Here is a 23,858-nt window from a genome sequence, read left to right on the forward strand (position 1 = left end):
ACAAGAAAGACCAGTTGTCCACTGATCAAGGATGTGTTCTATGGGGATCAAGGGTGGTGGTACCTCAGAAATTCCAGAGGAGACTGCTATCTGACCTGCATGAGGGACATCCAGGGATCACTCGAATGAAAGCACTCGCTCGCAGTTATCTGTGGTGGCCTGGACTGGATCAGGACATTCAACAGCATGTAGGCCACTGCTCACCTTGTGAAGCTGTTCGCAACAAGCCTGCTGCTGCACCTCTTCATCCATGGTCCTGGGCTGCGACACCTTGGGAACGCATCCATGTGGATTACGCCGAGATTGACAAGCAACATTTCCTTGTTGTCGTCGATGTCCATTCCAAGTGGATGGAAGTGTTCCCTACTCAACTGACCACAGCTGAGAAGACCATCAATCTTCTCAGACACCTGTTCGCATCCTTTGGACTAGTCAAGGAGCTCGTATCGGACAATGGCCCTCCTTTCACGTCAAACGATTTTGAAATGTTTCTCAAGAACAATGGGGTAAGGCACATCCGGTCACCACCTTACCATCCGGCATCAAACGGAGCAGCGGAAAGAGCCGTGCAAACCTTAAAGAAGGCCTGGACTAGACTCGAGGTTCAGTCTGTGCCCACCCACCTAAGGCTTCCCCGGTTCCTGTTTACTTACCGTAACACACCACACACAGTAACGGAATGTACACCGGCTGAACTGTTTCTGAGACGCCAACCACGTACCCGCCTGACATTGTTGAAACCAGACTTGTCAAGCACTGTGGCAAAGCACCAGCTACAGCAGAAGAAAGCTCATGACAGACACTCAAAGACTGTCAGAGAATTCAAAGAGGGAGAGAGGGTGATGGTACGTGATTTCAGACACCCCAAGAGCCTGTGGAATTCAGGTGTGATCTTGCAACGCAAAGGACCTTTGACTTACCAAGTCCAAATTGGTCATCGCCAGGTCAACGTTCATGTGGATCATCTGCTACGGTCCAACGCCCCAGCAGAGACACGCCGAGAGAACAATAACGACCCCCAGGACTATTCTCCTGACTGTGGACGTACGGGAGAGACAGAGCCTGACCTTCCACCCGAACCTGGCCCACCACCGGAAGCCTAGGAGGAGCGGAGATATCCTATTCGACAGCGAAAGGCACCTCAAAAGCTTGACCTGTGAGTTGAGCTGTTTGAGGTAACAGACAGTAAAACAAACAAACACTTTAATATGTCCTAGATAAAAGGAAAGAAAAAGGACATTACCTGGGTTAGTTATTAGGACACAAACTCCATCTTCGGGGCAGAATAATCCCCTGGATTTGTGCTGGGCTCTGAAAAGTCTGCTTCAACCCAGTAGTTGAAAAATGTTAAGAATGCATTGTTCAGATATTGCATTAGTAGTTCCCTAACATATTTACCTTGTTCTCTGGGAGTTAAACACTATGGGGGAGGAGTGTAGTATCTGGGATCTACATCTGTTTATATTAGTTACTATGCTGTTACTAAGCAGTGATGTATTACGACAGTGTACGTTACTACACCTAATAGGAAATGCACATGCGCACGAGTGGGCCCGGGAAAACTGTAGAGCAGGAGAGGTTTTGACTAAACGAAAACTAACTGTACTCCGTCTCCTGCCTGGTCATTTCTCCACAACACAAATATTACACTGACTAGCAAGTGAACGTGGTAACATAGTGTAACGACCCTGGGCTTCGGGCTAAAAGATCGAGGTTCGACACCTGCTCCCTGCATTGTTTTATTCATGGGGCGGCAAGGCCAGTAACCGAAAGGTTGCAAGTTCGAATCCCCAAGCTGACAAGGTAAAAATCTGTCGTTCTGCCCCTGAACAAGGCAGTTAACCCACTGTTCCTAGGCCGTCATTGAAAATAAGAATTTGTTCTTAACTGACTTGCCTAGTTAAATAAAGGTAAAATAAATTACAATATCTTGACGTTTAGAAGGTATTGCTTAACGATTAGTTTAGCAGCCGTTTGATGCAGCATGACAACGGGAACGCGATTGGTCGACGTCTGCCGGCAGAGTTACGCCATTTATTTCTTGCTGGGATTCTTATCTCTTCCTCTATTATCTTGGTCGAATTGTGCGTTAAATCAAAGGCACTCCTTCGATATAAAGTTGTTTTTTACGAAAATGAAAACGTGTCAGTTTGTCACTTTCACGGGGTTGGAGTAGTAACATGTTCAACTACTGTAGATGTAGCAGTGTGATGTTGTTCCCCTAGATTACGCACCAAATTGCACACAAGGACCAATTCAAATAGGCCAGGTCAAGAGGGGATGTTAATAATTTGATAATAATAATAATTCAGTGTATTTTTTTATTTAATTACAGCTGCATAGCTAATGTTTTTATTTGGTGTACAAACACTTTTTCATACCAATATTGTACATACAAGTGATTGTAAAAGTTTTGTATATTTTGGTTTGGCCCATCGCGGGTTATCTGTATTCCCATACCACTTTATCGTTCTCTTTTGCCTGACCCTCGGCTAGCAAGGTATGTTGTCCTAGCTCCGAAACTGTTTAATATAAAACCGTCATAAGGTTATACAATGTACTGTTTTGCAACCATACGTTGTTATAGTGTGGACAGTGTAGGAATTTATGTTAACAAGTTTCACAGAGCTCACTGACTGGGGTATCTGTTGTAACTTCTGAGTACTTGTGACAGTGGTTGAGTGAGTGTCCATGTGCTCGCGCAGGTGCCGGAGAGCTGTGACTGCACCAAGGGTAACGTGTGTGTTGTCTCTTCGTGTGCAGGTATGTCTTTTATTTTGTCAGAATTATGTTCTGTATAGTTTTACTTGTATATGCTGTTGTGCAGCGAGTGTGTGCACGCAGCACCTGTTAATTCCTTTTGGCGCTCTTTTGCCTGACCCTCGGCTAGCAAGGTGCCGGAGAGCTGTGACTGCACCAAGGGTAACGTGTGTGTTGTCTCTTCGTGTGCAGGGCAAATAAAAAGATTTCAACGAGCAGACCATCAGTTGTGGCAGCGTCCTAATTAAAAATACACAACGCAGAATGAACCACGCTACATAGACATTGACTCAAATCTAGGTTGTGCGTTTAGATTTTGAGAAAATGTAGATCTAAAGAAAAACATGTAACGTTTCTCACTGACTTGTGGAACCTGAAACCCCGGCCTGGTCTGTTTCGCCTACGTTCCCGGAACTTCTCGCGATGTTACGCCTCTGGGTTGAGAAACGCTGTGACCAGACCAAAGACAACACGGTGAACACTAGCAGGAGCGACTTCGCTGCTTTAGTGTTGTTGGTTGTTCACGAAATGGACTGCTCAAATCTAACGAATGTACTCACAGAGTCCAAGGATTACCAGGTAACAACAATGTAAACCTGTCGAAATGCTTATTTTTTCTTCTTCATTGTGTATAGTTGTAACGTTATTACTATGCCACTTTAAATAGCTTAGTGTGTGAGCTTGTGTAACCTTAAAAACAAACACCGCTACAACTGCAACAACTGAGAGCTGAGATGTATGTAGTTTAGTCCGCTAAACAGTATGGAACAATCAAAACCTTAAGCAGTATTCAGGGCAGGCACCTTGGCGAACGACTGTGATACATTACTGCAATATTGCTGCGTTGATTGTTGATCTAAATGTAAATGTGGTCGAGAAAGACTGCGATCACAAAGAGCATGTTACCCAGATGTAATTTATAATAGCAGACAACTTATTTATTGATGTCAAATATAATGTTGCTGCTCTTTTATCTAAGAACTGCATTGTCGTCCGTGTGTTTTCACCGACGTTATGAAACAAAAAATGGTGTATGGGGTTGTTGCCGGAGCGCGGTGGAGCGGCGTACCCTCACTATTTTCTATTTGACTCGAGAATACATGGAGCTGGTCAAACTATTTCTGGAAAATTAAGTCAGATACATTCTAAATAAATGTTATTTAATTACCACTACAATTATATGAAACTAGAATGTCAAACCAAATATGTATAGCAGCCTAGAGGTAGGTAAATAAATGGTGGTTTCGTCCCGGTCTTCTCTCTGGCAGTGGCGAGAATGACGAACTATTAGGTTGTGTGCACTGCAGAGGTCAGTCGGTCCTGACTACTTCGGCCAATCAGACCGTTGGAAAAACATTTGTGTGTCTGCCTTGAGGATGTTCATAAACCTCCACAGACCCCTCTTGTGCAGTGTAACCCAGAATTATGTGACCACTTGGTGAAGGCGACACCATTTTGCCTAGGACCTGTGGCGACTAGTCATTCAGGGCAGGTGAACAGCCCCACATTTTTTGCAAAAAAGGCTTGCCTGTGTAACAGTATAGCTTCCGTCCCTCTCCTCCCCCCAACCTGGGCTCGAACCAGGGACCCTCTGCACACATCAACCACAGTCACTCACGAAGCATCGTTACCCATCGCGCCACAAAAGCCGCGGCGGGGAACAATTAGTTCTAGGTCTCAGAGCGAGTGACGTCACCGATTGAAACACTATTAGCGCGCACCACCACTAACTAGCTAGCCATTTCACATCGGCCACACCTGCTTTGCATGTTATTTTGTCATTAATACGTGTCACATATAAGTTTGCAAACAATGTAAAAAAAAAAAAAAAAAAATTATAATAATAATAATAAAATAAAGTATATATCACTGAGTTAATGAAGCTGCATACAAGCATTGTGTCTTTTCTTCTTCTTGATTAAGGCAGCTCCAAAATGCAGGTGTTTCAGCCATGCTCAGTGCTTTCTATGGTGGTGGGGCGAGCCAGCAGCGTTGCGCCATGATTGGCTCAGTGTTCTGTCACTCATGGGGACACTACTTCACAGCCAAGTCTAAGGGTAGAGCTAGAAAATGTATAGCCCATTGGGTGCTGCCATAGAGTTACATTAAAAGTGCCCATCCAAGAAGGCTCAAGGTCATTGGCCACAGATACAATTACGTCAAATCATGTTATATCTACTGTAGCTTTGATTGGACTGATCATGTCAACATCATACTTTCTAAATATTAGCTAGCAGTCATCATCATGAATCAAGTTGACAATCTACTGGAAAATCCTTTTTAATCCTTGTCAAATAGATCAAATGTATCGGTGCTCATCGGCTATTGGACATAAACGTTACACAACAAGTTGGAAATCGCAAATTCAACAATGAGTGGTTTGGAAGGAATCAGTGGCTCTGTGGTTCCCTAATCTGGGATTAAGTGGTTATTTTCCTAGTTAAAATGATAAACATCCGACATTGGCCATGCTGTCAATAAAGCAAGATTTGTGCTGCGCTCAAAACATCTTAACTTGGAACTGCGAAGTCTTGAACTCACTGAAGTCAAGTTAACGAACTGGAAAGTCGGGAATAAACAAACTCCGACTGGGAAAACGTTTTGAACGGTCATCCAACTGACTTCAGTGACTTCAAGACAACTAACTGGAAAGTTGGGTATAAACTGGTTGAGAGAATGCCAAGCGTGTGCAAAGCTGTCATCAAGGCAAAAGGTGGCTACTTTGAAGAATCTCATATAATATATTTTGATTTGTTTAACACTTTTTTTGGTTACTGCATAATTCCATATGTGTTATTTCATAGTTTTGATGTATTCACTTTATTCTACAATGTAGAAAATAGTAAATATAAAGAAAAACCCTTGAATGAGTAGGTGTTCTACTTTTGACTGGTACTGTATTTACATTAGTCTATAGCCTACAAATAGTCACAGTATACCACGTAGTCGTAGGTCTATTAGTCTATAGCCACAGTATACCACGTAGTCGTAGTCCTATTACTCACCACTAGACAGGATATAGACACAGTATACCACGTAGTCGTAGGCCTATTACTCACCACTAGACAGGATATAGACACAGTATACCACGTAGTCGTAGGCCTATTACTCACCACTAGACAGGATATAGACACAGTATACCACGTAGTCGTAGGCCTATTACTCACCACTAGACAGGATATAGCCACAGTATACCACGTAGTCGTAGGCCTATTACTCACCACTAGACAGGATATAGCCACAGTATACCACGTAGTCGTAGGCCTATTACTCACCACTAGACAGGATATAGCCACAGTATACCACGTAGTCGTAGGCCTATTACTCACCACTAGACAGGATATAGCCACAGTATACCACGTAGTCGTAGGTCTATTACTCACCACTAGACAGGATATAGCCACAGTATACCACGTAGTCGTAGGCCTATTACTCACCACTAGACAGGATATAGCCACAGTATACCACGTAGTCGTAGGCCTATTACTCACCACTAGACAGGATATAGACACAGTATACCACGTAGTCGTAGGTCTATTACTCACCACTAGACAGGATATAGCCACAGTATACCACGTAGTCGTAGGCCTATTACTCACCACTAGACAGGATATAGACTTTGATTGAAACAAAATACAGAAAGGCTAATAGTTTAACACCATCTGCGTTAATTCACTCATCAAACAGCAATACAAGAATATCTAAATTCCCATTAAAATAATTGAGATCAAATGACTGGTGTAGAGCGACACGTGGAGAATGACTGGTGTAGAGCGACACATGGAGAATGACTGGTGTAGAGCGACACGTGGAGAATGACTGGTGTAGAGCGACACGTGGAGAATGACTGGTGTAGAGCGACACGTGGAGAATGACCGGTGTAGAGCAACACGTGGAGAATGACCGGTGTAGAGCGACACGTGGAGAATGACCGGTGTAGAGCGACACGTGGAGAATGACCGGTGTAGAGCGACACGTGGAGAATGACTGGTGTAGAGCGACACGTGGAGAATGACTGGTGTAGAGCGACACGTGGAGAATGACTGGTGTAGAGCGACACGTGGAGAATGACTGGTGTAGAGCGACACGTGGAGAATGACCATTCCCCATTGACAGTGATGATGACCTGTTTTTAAAATACGTATGCCTAAATTGGTGTTTGAGGGTATTCAAAATATAAATGTTTCTTTATTTTCTTTAACCTTTATTTAACTAAGGTTTAGACAATAGCCTGTGTGTGGGCATAGGTAGACGTTGTAATTGGAGGACGCATTTCTCTATGCATATTCTACAATGATGGGCTATTCAATTGGCTACGTCTGTCGGTACAAACTTTGAGGAAATGATGTCATTTACGTTGTTTTTTTGTTGCACTACCTCACCTAAAAACATAGACCTCCACCACTGGCTAGATCAGCTGAATCAACGACTATGTACTGATCAATATTCTCCAACCAGTGGTAACACAATTGAAGGCGTATTTGTTTGCCATCTGTATCTCAGATACGCCTACCATCCTAAAACGTTATCAAATATATTTCAGTTGATGTTTAGGTGACTGTATGCTGTAAGATGAAGAAGCTGTGGTCTTGTTTCACACAGAACAGCCATAAAGGCGCAGACCAGCAGCACAGCACGGAGGATGAGCCCTTACTCAGAGACAACCCCAGGCGTTTTGTCATCTTTCCAATCCAGTACCCTGACATCTGGAGGATGTACAAACAGGCCCAGGCCTCCTTCTGGACAGTGGAAGAGGTGGGGGTGAATTAACTTGAATTCCAAATGCTGCCTATTCCCTGAAAAGGAGTAAGGCAGTCCTCAGAATACATGAAACAATACTCCCTCATTTTGAATGTGTGAACTGAGTGAAGGCTTGCTAGGTTGATGTGTGGTTTGTAAAGCCTAATGTCAGAAGAGCGAGGCAATATGCTACATACAACACACAGTCTCACTCACTTAAAAAACAAAGCACGGTTTAATGTAGGTGGTTGATGTGTGGTTGAACTGTCTGTAACCGTCTGTGCTGCAGGTGGATCTATCTAAGGACCTGGCACACTGGGACAACTTGAAGCCTGATGAGAAACACTTCATCTCTCACATCTTAGCTTTCTTCGCTGCCAGCGACGGCATCGTCACCGAGAACCTTGTGAGTCCCTCTCTTCTTCCTCCTCTTCTCTGAAGCCAAATAAAAGGATCTGTAGGGTGTTATAAACCCTGGTCTGTAGGGCGTTAGGGACCCTGGTCTGTAGGGTGTTAGGGACCCTGGTCTGTAGGGCGTTAGGGACCCTGGTCTGTAGGGCGTTAGGGACCCTGGTCTGTAGGGCGTTAGGGACCCTGGTCTGTAGGGCGTTAGGGACCCTGGTCTGTAGGGACCCTGGTCTGTAGGGCGTTAGGGACCCTGGTCTGTAGGGTGTTAGATGGAGATTATCCACTGAGCTGGCTTTTTGGTCCAGGACTAGGCGTCCGGGAAACTTCCCCATAAGTTTTGTTCTAGATCATGGATGTAGCTATACAGTAGTAGTGTATTCTCACCAGTCTACTTTTTGTTTTTGTAGCTCTACAGTAGCACTGTATTATACTGTATTCTCACCCCAGCCTTAATATAGAAATATCCATTTTTTTTGTTTTTTTTGTTTACCTTTTATTTAACTAGTCAGTTAAGAACAAATTCTTATTTACAATGACGGTGGGTTAACTGCCTTGTTCAGGTGCAGGACGACAGATGTTTACCTTGTCAGCTCGGGGATTTGATCTTGCAACCTTTTGGTTACTAATCCAACGCTCTAACCACTAGGCTACACTGCCGACACGATGTTATCCATCCCTCAGGTCCAGAGGTTTAGTCAAGAAGTGCAGCTTCCAGAGGCCCGATCCTTCTATGGGTTCCAGATCCTCATAGAGAACGTCCACTCTGAGATGTATGGCATGCTCATCAACACTTACATCAGGGACTCTGAGGAGAGGTATGTGACTAGAGTCTAATGAGATGTATGGCATGCTCATCAACACTTACATCAGGGACTCTGAGGAGAGGTATGTGACTAGAGTCTAATGAGATGTATGGCATGCTCATCAACACTTACATCAGGGACTCTGAGGAGAGGTACGTGACTAGAGTCTAATGAGATGTATGGCATGCTCATCAACACTTACATCAGGGACTCTGAGGAGAGGTACGTGACTAGAGTCTAATGAGATGTATGGCATGCTCATCAACACTTACATCAGGGACTCTGAGGAGAGGTATGTGACTAGAGTCTAATGAGATGTATGGCATGCTCATCAACACTTACATCAGGGACTCTGAGGAGAGGTATGTGACTAGAGTCTAATGAGATGTATGGCATGCTCATCAACACTTACATCAGGGACTCTGAGGAGAGGTACGTGACTAGAGTCTAATGAGATGTATGGCATGCTCATCAACACTTACATCAGGGACTCTGAGGAGAGGTACGTGACTAGAGTCTAATGAGATGTATGGCAGGCTCATCAACACTTACATCAGGGACTCTGAGGAGAGGTACGTGACTAGAGTCTAATGAGATGTATGGCATGCTCATCAACATCAGGGACTCTGAGGAGAGGTACGTGACGTGTGGAATGCATCCTAGGCCCGCATCATGAAGCATCTCAGAGTAGGGAGTAGTGATCTAGGATCAGGTCTTCCCTGTCCATGTAACCGTATTCATTATGATCCAAAAGGCAACACCGATCCTAGATCAGCACTCCTCCTGTGATATGCACTATGAACACAGGCCCTCGTATCTCACCAGGTGGTATATGGAGCTCATTTTGTCAGTTGAGATCATTGTGGTGAAAAGATGATACTAGACTTTGAGGGTTTGGTTGGTTTTGATCTGCAGGCACAATGTAATGTTCTAAACCTGTTCTCCGTTTCCCTTGTCTGTACAGGGAGCATTTGTTCAATGCCATTCAGACTATGCCGTGTGTGAGAAGGAAAGCGGAATGGGCCATCCAGTGGATCTCTGACACCAAATCCACTTTTGGTGAGTTCTTGAAAAGGGAACAGTCTCACAGCTGTAACATCTACATTGCTATAGTAACAGTGTCCACCCTGGACAATGCATGGCTAGGAAATGATCCTCATTGCTATAGTAACAGTGTCCACCCTGGACAATGCATGGCTAGGAAATGATCCTCATTGCTATAGTAACAGTGTTCATCCTGGACAATGCATGGCTAGGAAATGATCCTCATTGCTATAGTAACAGTGTCCACCCTGGACAATGCATGGCTAGGAAATGATCCTCATTGCTATAGTAACAGTGTTGACCCTGGACAATGCATGGCTAGGAAATGATCCTCATTGCTATAGTAACAGTGTTGACCCTGGACAATGCATGGCTAGGAAATGATCCTCATTGCTATAGTAACAGTGTCCACCCTGGACAATGCATGGCTAGGAAATGATCCTCATTGCTATAGTAACAGTGTCCACCCTGGACAATGCATGGCTAGGAAATGATCCTCATTGCTATAGTAACAGTGTTGACCCTGGACAATGCATGGCTAGGAAATGATCCTCATTGCTATAGTAACAGTGTTGACCCTGGACAATGCATGGCTAGGAAATGATCCTCATTGCTATAGTAACAGTGTCCACCCTGGACAATGCATGGCTAGGAAATGATCCTCATTGCTATAGTAACAGTGTTGACCCTGGACAATGCATGGCTAGGAAATGATCCTCATTGCTATAGTAACAGTGTTGACCCTGGACAATGCATGGCTAGGAAATGATCCTCATTGCTATAGTAACAGTGTCCACCCTGGACAATGCATGGCTAGGAAATGATCCTCATTGCTATAGTAACAGTGTCCACCCTGGACAATGCATGGCTAGGAAATGATCCTCATTGCTATAGTAACAGTGTTGACCCTGGACAATGCATGGCTAGGAAATGATCCTCATTGCTATAGTAACAGTGTTGACCCTGGACAATGCATGGCTAGGAAATGATCCTCGTTGCTATAGTAACAGTGACTGGCTGGGACATGATCCTCGTTGCTATAGTAACAGTGTCTGGCTGGGAAATGATCCTCGTTGCTATAGTAACAGTGTTCATCCTGGACAATGCATGGCTGGGAAATGATCCTCATTGCTATAGTAACAGTGTTCATCCTGGACAATGCATGGCTGGGAAATGATCCTCATTGCTATAGTAACAGTGTTGACCCTGGACAATGCATGGCTAGGAAATGATCCTCATTGCTATAGTAACAGTGTTCATCCTGGACAATGCATGGCTAGGAAATGATCCTCATTGCTATAGTAACAGTGTCCACCCTGGACAATGCATGGCTAGGAAATGATCCTCATTGCTATAGTAACAGTGTTGACCCTGGACAATGCATGGCTAGGAAATGATCCTCATTGCTATAGTAACAGTGTTGACCCTGGACAATGCATGGCTAGGAAATGATCCTCATTGCTATAGTAACAGTGTCCACCCTGGACAATGCATGGCTAGGAAATGATCCTCATTGCTATAGTAACAGTGTTGACCCTGGACAATGCATGGCTAGGAAATGATCCTCATTGCTATAGTAACAGTGTTGACCCTGGACAATGCATGGCTAGGAAATGATCCTCATTGCTATAGTAACAGTGTCCACCCTGGACAATGCATGGCTAGGAAATGATCCTCATTGCTATAGTAACAGTGTCCACCCTGGACAATGCATGGCTAGGAAATGATCCTCATTGCTATAGTAACAGTGTTGACCCTGGACAATGCATGGCTAGGAAATGATCCTCATTGCTATAGTAACAGTGTCCACCCTGGACAATGCATGGCTAGGAAATGATCCTCATTGCTATAGTAACAGTGTTGACCCTGGACAATGCATGGCTAGGAAATGATCCTCATTGCTATAGTAACAGTGTCCACCCTGGACAATGCATGGCTAGGAAATGATCCTCATTGCTATAGTAACAGTGTCCACCCTGGACAATGCATGGCTAGGAAATGATCCTCATTGCTATAGTAACAGTGTCCACCCTGGACAATGCATGGCTAGGAAATGATCCTCATTGCTATAGTAACAGTGTTGACCCTGGACAATGCATGGCTAGGAAATGATCCTCATTGCTATAGTAACAGTGTTGACCCTGGACAATGCATGGCTAGGAAATGATCCTCATTGCTATAGTAACAGTGTCCACCCTGGACAATGCATGGCTAGGAAATGATCCTCATTGCTATAGTAACAGTGTCCACCCTGGACAATGCATGGCTAGGAAATGATCCTCATTGCTATAGTAACAGTGTTGACCCTGGACAATGCATGGCTAGGAAATGATCCTCATTGCTATAGTAACAGTGTTGACCCTGGACAATGCATGTCTAGGAAATGATCCTCATTGCTATAGTAACAGTGTTGACCCTGGACAATGCATGGCTAGGAAATGATCCTCATTGCTATAGTAACAGTGTCCACCCTGGACAATGCATGGCTAGGAAATGATCCTCATTGCTATAGTAACAGTGTTGACCCTGGACAATGCATGGCTAGGAAATGATCCTCATTGCTATAGTAACAGTGTTGACCCTGGACAATGCATGGCTAGGAAATGATCCTCATTGCTATAGTAACAGTGTCCACCCTGGACAATGCATGGCTAGGAAATGATCCTCATTGCTATAGTAACAGTGTCCACCCTGGACAATGCATGGCTAGGAAATGATCCTCATTGCTATAGTAACAGTGTTGACCCTGGACAATGCATGGCTAGGAAATGATCCTCATTGCTATAGTAACAGTGTTGACCCTGGACAATGCATGGCTAGGAAATGATCCTCGTTGCTATAGTAACAGTGACTGGCTGGGACATGATCCTCGTTGCTATAGTAACAGTGTCTGGCTGGGAAATGATCCTCGTTGCTATAGTAACAGTGTTCATCCTGGACAATGCATGGCTGGGAAATGATCCTCATTGCTATAGTAACAGTGTTCATCCTGGACAATGCATGGCTGGGAAATGATCCTCATTGCTATAGTAACAGTGTTGACCCTGGACAATGCATGGCTAGGAAATGATCCTCATTGCTATAGTAACAGTGTTCATCCTGGACAATGCATGGCTAGGAAATGATCCTCATTGCTATAGTAACAGTGTCCACCCTGGACAATGCATGGCTAGGAAATGATCCTCATTGCTATAGTAACAGTGTTGACCCTGGACAATGCATGGCTAGGAAATTATCCTCATTGCTATAGTAACAGTGTTGACCCTGGACAATGCATGGCTAGGAAATGATCCTCATTGCTATAGTAACAGTGTCCACCCTGGACAATGCATGGCTAGGAAATGATCCTCATTGCTATAGTAACAGTGTCCACCCTGGACAATGCATGGCTAGGAAATGATCCTCATTGCTATAGTAACAGTGTTGACCCTGGACAATGCATGGCTAGGAAATGATCCTCATTGCTATAGTAACAGTGTTGACCCTGGACAATGCATGGCTAGGAAATGATCCTCATTGCTATAGTAACAGTGTCCACCCTGGACAATGCATGGCTAGGAAATGATCCTCATTGCTATAGTAACAGTGTCCACCCTGGACAATGCATGGCTAGGAAATGATCCTCATTGCTATAGTAACAGTGTTGACCCTGGACAATGCATGGCTAGGAAATGATCCTCATTGCTATAGTAACAGTGTCCACCCTGGACAATGCATGGCTAGGAAATGATCCTCATTGCTATAGTAACAGTGTTGACCCTGGACAATGCATGGCTAGGAAATGATCCTCATTGCTATAGTAACAGTGTCCACCCTGGACAATGCATGGCTAGGAAATGATCCTCATTGCTATAGTAACAGTGTCCACCCTGGACAATGCATGGCTAGGAAATGATCCTCATTGCTATAGTAACAGTGTTGACCCTGGACAATGCATGGCTAGGAAATGATCCTCATTGCTATAGTAACAGTGTTGACCCTGGACAATGCATGGCTAGGAAATGATCCTCGTTGCTATAGTAACAGTGACTGGCTGGGACATGATCCTCGTTGCTATAGTAACAGTGTCTGGCTGGGAAATGATCCTCGTTGCTATAGTAACAGTGTTCATCCTGGACAATGCATGGCTGGGAAATGATCCTCGTTGCTATAGTAACAGTGTCCACCCTGGACAATGCATGGCTAGGAAATGATCCTCATTGCTATAGTAACAGTGTTGACCCTGGACAATGCATGGCTAGGAAATGATCCTCATTGCTATAGTAACAGTGTTGACCCTGGACAATGCATGGCTAGGAAATGATCCTCGTTGCTATAGTAACAGTGACTGGCTGGGACATGATCCTCGTTGCTATAGTAACAGTGTCTGGCTGGGAAATGATCCTCGTTGCTATAGTAACAGTGTTCATCCTGGACAATGCATGGCTGGGAAATGATCCTCGTTGCTATAGTAACAGTGTCCACCCTGGACAATGCATGGCTGGGAAATGATCCTCATTGCTATAGTAACAGTGACTGGCTGGGACATGATCCTCGTTGCTATAGTAACAGTGACTGGCTGGGACATGATCCTCGTTGCTATAGTAACAGTGACTGGCTGGGACATGATCCTCGTTGCTATAGTAACAGTGACTGGCTAGGACATGATCCTCGTTGCTATAGTAATAGTGACTGGCTGGGAAATGATCCTCATTGCTATAGTAACAGTGACTGGCTGGGAAGTGATCCTCATTGCTATAGTAACAGTGACTGGCTGGGAAATGATCCTCATTGCTATAGTAACAGTGACTGGCTGGGAAATGATCCTCATTGCTATAGTAACAGTGACTGGCTGGGAAATGATCCTCATTGCTATAGTAACAGTGACTGGCTGGGAAATGATCCTCATTGCTATAGTAACAATGCATGGCTAGGAAATGATCCTCATTGCTATAGTAACAGTGTTCATCCTGGACAATGCATGACTAGGAAATGATCCTCGTTGCTATAGTAACAGTGACTGGCTGGGACATGATCCTCGTTGCTATAGTAACAGTGACTGGCTGGGACATGATCCTCGTTGCTATAGTAACAGTGCATGACTGGGACATGGAAATGTTTCATATGTGTCGGTGGATAGTTATTGTGTGCATTCTTCATGTTTAATAATTCAGCCTTCGCTGCTATTGACACCATTTTTTAATGCTGCCTTTATTTAAATTAAACCATTCCTCCATGTTTGTATTCCTCCACAGGAGAGCGGATAGTAGCGTTCGCTGCAGTGGAGGGCATCTTCTTCTCTGGGTCGTTTGCTGCTGTTTATTGGTTGAAGAAGAGAGGCCTGATGCCTGGGCTCACCTACTCCAACGAGCTCATCAGCAGAGACGAGGTTAGATGCTCTGTGTCCCTACAACTCTGAACCTCCAAACCAGTTCCACTGGCTCTTTTTAGTTGTTCCCCTCTACTCAGGAAGTAATTTACACCTGGGACACCAGGTGAGTGTAATTAACTAGCAGGTAGTAAACATAAACCAGAAGTGTTTGGGCCCTCTTGGACTGGGATTGAACAGTCCAGTTTTAGTCTCTTTTCAAAGGACATCTAAGCTACATCTTGATGCAGCATGAACATTTTCCAGTCTCAACGTTTTGCTGTTATTTGATTAGAAAAGTAGCAACAGCTAAAATGTATTGACCTCCCTGCCAATATAACTGTCACTATAGAGTATTGATCTTTTAATGTATGTTTGTATCTTCAGGGCCTGCACTGTAACTTTGCCTGTCTGTTGTACAGCTACATAGTGAAGAAACCGTCAGAGGACAGGGTAAAGGACATTATCACCAAAGCTGTCAGCATTGAGCAGGTGAGTCCGTGAAATGAATACTGTCTAACATCAGAAGTAGATGCATGACTCTCGCCTCGTGCTGTTGACCGTATTACCTCCACACCAGAGTCATGAAGTCAGTCAAATTCCACGTGACTGTTTAGGTGATTAGGCTTCTCCAAGCTCTGATGCTTGCGGATGGTCGTTAGTAGCCTACCAAACGTACTAACAGCCTGGTACTCAGCACTCTATTGTCCCACTAGTCACTTTGACATCAATGCTAATCTAATCAAACACTCCACGAGAGCTTATGATCTCATGTTGTGCAACATTTCAATAGGCTATGGAATTGCGTGAGAACAGAGTGATGGCCTCTATTAAAAAGAGGAGGATCCCATCAGACTTCTATAGACTAGGCCTACTATATTTATTTCTCAACTTTCCTAATATTAAGCACATTGCTTGTCTTTGCAACAGGAGTATAGCTTACCTGATGGGAAAAGCGTTCTCCATTCGCTATTTACAAGCATTTCATTACACTTATAATAACATCTGCTAAATATGTGACCAGTAAATTTGATTTTGAAGTGTATAGATGATATTTTTCCCGCTGCCCATTTCGATACAGGTGCATATGGTACATTCTAAATCAAAACAAATTTCACACAAATATTTAGTATATTTAAAGACCAGAGTAAATCAGCAATTGTCTGATGGGTGACAATATTCGCCTATCACTTGTGAATGATATATTATCACGTGTGTATGATGCCCAGCATAAGAAACAATAAAAAAATATATATTCTAATCATAGTTGTACACCTTGTGTAGCCTAGCCCATAGGCCTATTTTTTTTTAATTATAAGGTTTGTATCACAACTACAGTGGCCAAATAACTTCTTAAAATTAAGCACATTAATCCGCTTTATAAGGGGTGTAGAGCCTAACTGGCATTCATAAGCAGCGTGTGAGTTTCAAGTTTGGGGAAGATAAATTTCATCATAAAAATTAACCTTTATAATAAAAACATTACATGCGTAATTGCATTTGCGGTCACTAATGGAACATTCACACTTATAAGCCTACTGCCATGTGTGAAATGCTGCGCTTATAATGTGAAGAAATAGTCATTTTATGCTAAATGTTCTGATCTGTTGCATCAGCCACGTTGCGTTAAAAAAAAAAAGTCTGTCCCAGACTATTTGGAATATTTATTTCTCGCACAGAATAGATCAACTTTTGTACTATGGGGGATAGTGGATTGACATAGGCTAGTGCTTTTGCTGTTCGTTAGGCCTACTCATCATTTTGGCTGATAATGTACAGTACCAGTCAAAAGTTTGGACATCTACTCATTCAAAGGTTTTGCTTTATTTGTACTATGTTCTACATTGTAGAATAATAATGAAGACATCAAAACTATGAAATAACACATATGGAATCATGTAGTAACCAAAAAAGTGTATATTTTATATTTAAGATTCTTCAAAGTAGCCACCCTCCATAAGGGCACATTTTAACGTGAATCTGGAACGTGTCCATAAGGACACATTTTAACGTGAATCTGGAACGTGTCCATAAGGACAAATTTTAACGTGAATCTGGAACGTGTACATAAGAACACATTTTAACCTGAATCTGGAACGTGTCCATAACGACACATTTTATGGTGACTCTGGATTGTGTCCATAAGGACACTTTTTACAGTGACTCTGGAACGTGTCCATAACCACACATTTTAACGTGAATCTGGAACGTGTCCATAACCACACATTTAAACAGGAATCTGGAACGTGTCCATACGACACATTTTAACGGGAATCTGGAACGTGTCCATACCACACATTTTAATGGGAATCTGGAACGTGTCCATAACTACACATTTTACAGTGACTCTGGAACGTGTCCATAACCACACATTTTGACGGGAATCTGGAACGTGTCCATACCACACATTTTACAGTGACTCTGGAACGTGTCCATAACCACACATTTTGACGGGAATCTGGAACGTGTCCATAACCACACATTTTAATGGGAATCTGGAACGTGTCCATAACCACACATTTTAACGGGAATCTGGAACGTGTCCATAACGACACATTTTACAGTGACTCTGGAACGTGTCCATAAGGACACTTTTTACAGTGACTCTGGAACGTGTCCATAACCACACATTTTGACGTGAATCTGGAACGTGTCCATAACCACACATTTAAACAGGAATCTGGAACGTGTCCATACGACACATTTTAACGGGAATCTGGAACGTGTCCATACCACACATTTTAATGGGAATCTGGAACGTGTCCATAACTACACATTTTACAGTGACTCTGGAACGTGTCCATAACCACACATTTTGACGGGAATCTGGAACGTGTCCATACCACACATTTTACAGTGACTCTGGAACGTGTCCATAACCACACATTTTGACGGGAATCTGGAACGTGTCCATAACCACACATTTTAATGGGAATCTGGAACGTGTCCATAACCACACATTTTAACGGGAATCTGGAACGTGTCCATAACGACACATTTTACAGTGACTCTGGAACGTTTCCATAAGGACACTTTTTACAGTGACTCTGGAATGTGTCCATAACCATACATTTTAACGTGAATCTGGAACGTGTCCATAACCACACATTTTGACGGGAATCTGGAACGTGTCCATAACCACACATTTTAACGGGAATCTGGAACGTGTCCATAACGACACATTTTACAGTGACTCTGGAACGTGTCCATAAGGACACTTTTTACAGTGACTCTGGAACGTGTCCATAACCACACATTTTAACGGGAATCTGGAACGTGTCCATAACCACACATTTTAACGTGAATCTGGAACGTGTCCATACCACGCGGGAATCTGGAACGTGTCCATAACTACACATTTTACAGTGACTCTGGAACGTGTCCATAACCACACATTTTGACGGGAATCTGGAACGTGTCCATAACCACACATTTTAACGGGAATCTGGAACGTGTCCATAACGACACATTTTACAGTGACTCTGGAACGTGTCCATAAGGACACTTTTTACAGTGACTCTGGAACGTGTCCATAACCACACATTTTAACGTGAATCTGGAACGTGTCCATAACCACACATTTTAACGTGAATCTGGAACGTGTCCATACCACGCATTTTAATGGGAATCTGGAACGTGTCCATACCACACATTTTAATGGGAATCTGGAACGTGTCCATAACTACACATTTTACAGTGACTCTGGAACGTGTCCATAACCACACATTTTACAGTGACTCTGGAACGTGTCCATAACCACACATTTTAACGGGAATCTGGAACGTGTCCATAACCACACATTTTAACGGGAATCTGGAACGTGTCCATAACCACACATTTTAATGGGAATCTGGAACGTGTCCATAACTACACATTTTAACGGGAATCTGGAACGTGTCCATAACCACACATTTTAATGGGAATCTGGAACGTGTCCATAACCACACATTTTAACGGGAATCTGGAACGTGTCCATAACCACACATTTTAACGGGAATCTGGAACGTGTCCATAACCACACATGTTCACATTTCAGGAGTTTCTGACAGAGGCCTTACCTGTGGATCTGATTGGGATTAATGGTGTGCTGATGAAGCAGTACATTGAGTTTGTGGCAGACCGTTTACTCCAAGACCTGGGATTGGCCAAGGTGAGTCTTTCATCATTATTTTGATTCTACAACATAGTATTTTGTGATATTTTTAGTGTGTAGGTAGCGTATACATAGCGCCAGCCTGTTGGTCCTATCAATCCAACTCATGGATTGATAGGATGTCATGCTTGGCTTGACAATGACAAAACGGAGTTGGCAAGAGCAAAACAGATGCTTTCTATCGCAGGTCTATCTGACAGAAAACCCCTTTGACTTCATGGAGTCCATCTCACTGGAAGGGAAAACCAACTTCTTTGAGAAGCGTGTGGCTGAGTACCAGAGGTATGGAGTGATGTCGAACACCATGAACTGTGACTTCACCCTGGATGCAGACTTCTAGTTAAAACACATTGTTCCACTTGAAGAAAAAGAGGAGGCTTCAGGAGTTCCACCACAACCTCCGATGCGATTGGAGGGGAATCCTGATTGGAGGGATTATAACCACATAGGTGCTGAGTGGCATAGCATCAATCCGAGTACAGACACTCGTGTGGGTTTGAAAATGAAAAAGGCCACACATTGTTACACTATTGACCTGTATATTGAATTTACATTTGTTTTATTTGATCTTAATTAAACAAGGACCTCACACTGACAATAGCAACAATACCAGTGAACCAATGCAATGTTTTTAATAAGTGTAACCGATGTGAAATGGCTAGCTAGTTAGCGGTGGTGCGCGCTAATAGCGTTTCAATCGGTGACATCACTCGCTCTGAGACCTTGAAGTAGTTGTTCCCCTTGCTCTGCAAGGGCTGCGGCTTTTGTGGAGCGATGGGTAACGATGCTTCGAGGGTGGCTGTTGTCGATGTGTGCAGAGAGTCCCTGGTTCGAGCCCAGGTAGGGGCGAGGAGATGGACAGAAAGCTAAACTGTTACATAAGGAGTTATTGATCAATGCCTTTTGTTTGTTTTATAAAATGAATACTGCTCATAGTCTCTCTCTCTCTGATAATCATTTGTTCTAGGTGCATAGCTAGAACTATTAGGAAGAATGTGTAGTGTTTGCAAAACGTGCACGTGGTCACCATATTTTCCTTTGTATCCCACCTGCTTCTACATATTTCCAGCTCCATCACTTATCAATGCTTTCTTTTTGTAGACAGCTTGCCACTGTCAAATTAAGGCCCTCCCCCTGGCGCTAGCTAGTTGGTAGTGCTGGCAGTGGCTATGCTACATACTAGCTGACCTTTTGAAAAGATGGCAACGGACTGGCAAGTGTAATAAATGCTGTCTTCATTGACCTTAACACATAGCTTTAATACTGTTATAATGCCTTCCTTATTAAAGCAGACTTTGTTGCAAATATCTTGCTACACCCCACAGTTAAACACGTTCTGCCCGTAACAGATACTAACCTTACTCCCACACGCACACGAGCACGCACATGCACACACACACACACCCTTGTTTCAGGCTGGGTTTCCAAGAACAAAGAACAGTGCCAAGAACCAATGGGACATTGACACCAGCGTGGAGGGGACGGGCCTCCACTTACAACGACCAGTCAGGAGCACGAACTACCAGAATCTACCTACGTTATTCACTGTATAACATACACTGCACACTATGTTTCGGGACTCTCTTCTGCTAGTTCCTTCTGAGCTAAATGAACGAGTCCGTGCACGCTTTGCTCAGATATCTTTACCTCCGAATAAACTGTCTTTACTATATCTTATCCACCTCGTCCAGCGTCTCAACTTGGTCTCATTTCTCAAGTAACGATTCATCAACACAAGCTTTAACTGATTAAGCCAAGTTAATATCCGGTCGTCTCAGAGAGCTGTTATCCTCCGGGCCGTGATATGTCTGATCGTAGTTTGGGGTGGAATTGGGTCTGACGCCTGAGCTTTACCGTCATGGGTGGTTTTTCTCCACGGCGGCGGACTCTTCGGTGGGAAAAAGCTCCAGGTTACTCAAGACGGGGGCAATGCCCTCCAGGATCAAGTGAATACAATTGTGAAGCACGAGGAACAAAAGAAGACAAAAAATATATCAGGAAAAGGTACACACATTTAGCTATCTGTAAATAGGAATTGTTGTAGCATTGGCAACATTTTTGCTGTGTAGCTTTGTGTTGTTGGCTGGCTAGCGTGTTAACTTGCTAATATTAGTCGCTAGCTAACTTAGTTTGCTATTGTTAAGTACTGACTTTGTTTTGATAGCTTAGTTTCCAGCTAGTTAGCTAGCCATGTTCATTAGCATTAATGTTTTCATTTGTGTTTTCAATTTCATGTAAATCATAAATTACGTTTTCATCCTCGCCTACTAACGTTACTAGCTAGATATGCTGATCTAGCTAGATATCATTAGGTAGTCAACTGAGCTGCGTAATTAGATCTGGCTAGATAATCACTTAGTATAATCTGGCTAGCTAACAGTAGCTTGTCTGATCACTGTCAGCCTGCCTGATGTCGAGAGCCGTGCTTAACAATGCCCACTTAACCCGGAAGCCAGCCGCACCAATGTGTCGGAGGAAACACCTGGCGACAGTGTCAGCGTGCATTGCGCCCGGCCCGCCACAGGTGTCGCTAGAGCGCGATGGTACAAGAACATCCCTGCCGGCCAAACCCTCCCCTAACACGGACGACGCTGGGACAGTTGTGCGTGGCCGGCTACGACAGAGCCTGGACTCGAACCAGGATCTCTAGTGTAAAATGGTATAGAATCAGCTTGATTCACTCTGTCGAAGACCCTTGAACCTTCTTTTTTGATATTTTCAGTGGTATTGTTAACAAACACGCATCTAAAGATAAGGAGAATTAAGAACGGGTTCAGCCCCTTGTTTGTCCGTGATCTTGTGGAGTTACTCCACCTCAAGAATTGCATTTGGCAAAAGTCTCGGCACACACATACTCAGGCTGACTGGCTCTCGTTCAGGCTGATGAGAAATAAGTGCACTCAGGCTATCCGGAAGGCCAAAGTTAGTTACTTTAAGGATCAGTTCTCTCTCTGGGTCTAACCCCAAGAAGTCCGGGAGAATAAACCCTCCTCCTCACAGCTGCTCATGTCCCTTAATGTTGATGATGTCGTTGTTACTGACAAGAAGCACACAGCTGAGCTCTTTAATCACCACTTCATTAAGTCAGGATTCCTATTTGACTCAGCCAGCCTCATTCCCCATCAAACATTACCTCATCTCCCACCCCTTCTAATGCGACTATCCCCGATGCTTCTCCCTCTTTTTCCCCTGCCCCGCTACAAAGTTTCTCCCTGCAAGTACTTGGGAGTATGGCTATACGGTACACTGTCCTTCTCTCAGCACATATCAAAGCTGCAGGCTAAAGTTAAATCTATATTTGGTTTCCTCTATCGTAATCACTCCTCTTTCACCCCAGCTGCCAAACTAACCCTGATTCAGATGACCATCCTACCCATGCTAGATTATGGAGATGTAATTTATAGATCAGCAGGTAAGGGTGCTCTCGAGCGGCTAGATGTTCTTTACCATTCAGCCATCAGATTTGCCACCAATGCTCCTTATAGGACACATCACTGCACTCTATACTCCTCTGTAAACTGGTCATCTCTGTATACCCATCGCAAGACACACTAGTTGATGCTTATTTATAAACCCTCTTAGGCCTCACTCCCCCCTATCTGAGATATCTACTGCAGCCCTCATCCTCCACATACAACACCCGTTCTGCTAATCACATTCTGTTAAAGGTCCCCAAAGCACACACATCCCTGGGTCGCTCCTCGTCTCAGTTCGCTGCAGCTGGCGACTGGAACGAGTTGCAACAAACACTCAAACTGGACAGTTTCATCTCAATCTCTTCATTCAAAGACTCCATCATGGACACTCTTACTGACAGTTGTGGCTGCTTTGTGTGATGTATTGTTGTCTCTACCTTCTTGCCCTTTGTGCTGTTGTCTGTGCCCAATAATGTGTGTACCATGTTTTGTGTTGCTACCATGTTGTGTTGTTGTCTTGGGTATTTCTTTATATAGTGTTGTGTCTCTTGTTGTGATGTGTGTTTTTGTCATTTATATGCCTTTTGGTTGGCCTCATTGTAAAAAAGAATTTGATCTTAACTGACTTGCCTAGTTAAATAAAGTTTAAAAATATGTATATAATAAATGTTGTCTTAGGTCCCTCTTTATGTAGTGTTGCGTGTTTTGTCCTATATTTATTTTTAATCCCAGGCCCCCGTCTCCACAGGAGGCCTCACAGCTTGTTAAACTGTGGCCAATGGGGGAGTGGACCTGGTTAACGGGAGGTCTGGGGCAGTGTTGCCAATTTAGCGACTACCACTCTAGCGACAAATTTTCAAAAAAGCGACTAGCGACATCTAGCGACTTTTTCTGGTGTTATTGGAGACTTTTGGAGACTCTGATGTGAAAGCACGTATCGTTCTTACTCTTCTCAACGAGCAGCGCATGCTCCCGTGGGCCCCACCTCCGTCCCAAAGCACTCACAGGCGGCCCAGTCCTCGCGCAGCAGTCCTTCCCAGCTGCAGTCAGAGCAGGAGATGTTCACCCCTCTGCGTCCAAACTGCAAATGAATCGCGTATGCAGGAAGCCGCCGCTGGCTAATCCCGCCCTGGTTTACTTTAATTTTTTTAATGAATTAGGGGAAGAGACCTTGAGAAAAGGATGGA

At 43.8% G+C, this 23,858-nt stretch overlaps 1 protein-coding gene across 1 annotated transcript; it reads left to right on the forward strand.

Moving 5' to 3' along the window:
• Positions 1–3,168: 3,168 nt before the first annotated feature.
• Positions 3,169–23,360, forward strand: rrm2b (ribonucleotide reductase M2 b). The gene is made up of 9 exons (XM_071375299.1): positions 3,169–3,339; positions 7,363–7,515; positions 7,790–7,906; positions 8,590–8,723; positions 9,676–9,770; positions 14,990–15,123; positions 15,490–15,594; positions 19,139–19,252; positions 19,443–23,360. The coding sequence occupies exons 1-9, from the start codon at positions 3,184–3,186 to the stop codon at positions 19,593–19,595; spliced, it is 1,161 nt and encodes a 386-aa protein (XP_071231400.1). The 5' UTR covers positions 3,169–3,183; the 3' UTR covers positions 19,596–23,360.
• Positions 23,361–23,858: the final 498 nt, after the last annotated feature.

Source organism: Salvelinus alpinus, chromosome 29, assembly GCF_045679555.1.
Source record: "Salvelinus alpinus chromosome 29, SLU_Salpinus.1, whole genome shotgun sequence".
In the NCBI taxonomy this organism is placed as follows: domain Eukaryota; kingdom Metazoa; phylum Chordata; class Actinopteri; order Salmoniformes; family Salmonidae; genus Salvelinus; species Salvelinus alpinus.

Excerpts from the sequence above, each read along its gene's own strand:
- rrm2b (XM_071375299.1), top strand. The coding sequence starts at position 3,184 with ATGTTACGCCTCTGGGTTGAGAAACGCTGTGACCAGACCAAAGACAAC. Across the intron at positions 7,907-8,589 it reads GCATCGTCACCGAGAACCTT|GTCCAGAGGTTTAGTCAAGA; the intron begins GTGAGTCCCTCT and ends TCCATCCCTCAG. Across the intron at positions 15,124-15,489 it reads AGCTCATCAGCAGAGACGAG|GGCCTGCACTGTAACTTTGC; the intron begins GTTAGATGCTCT and ends TTGTATCTTCAG.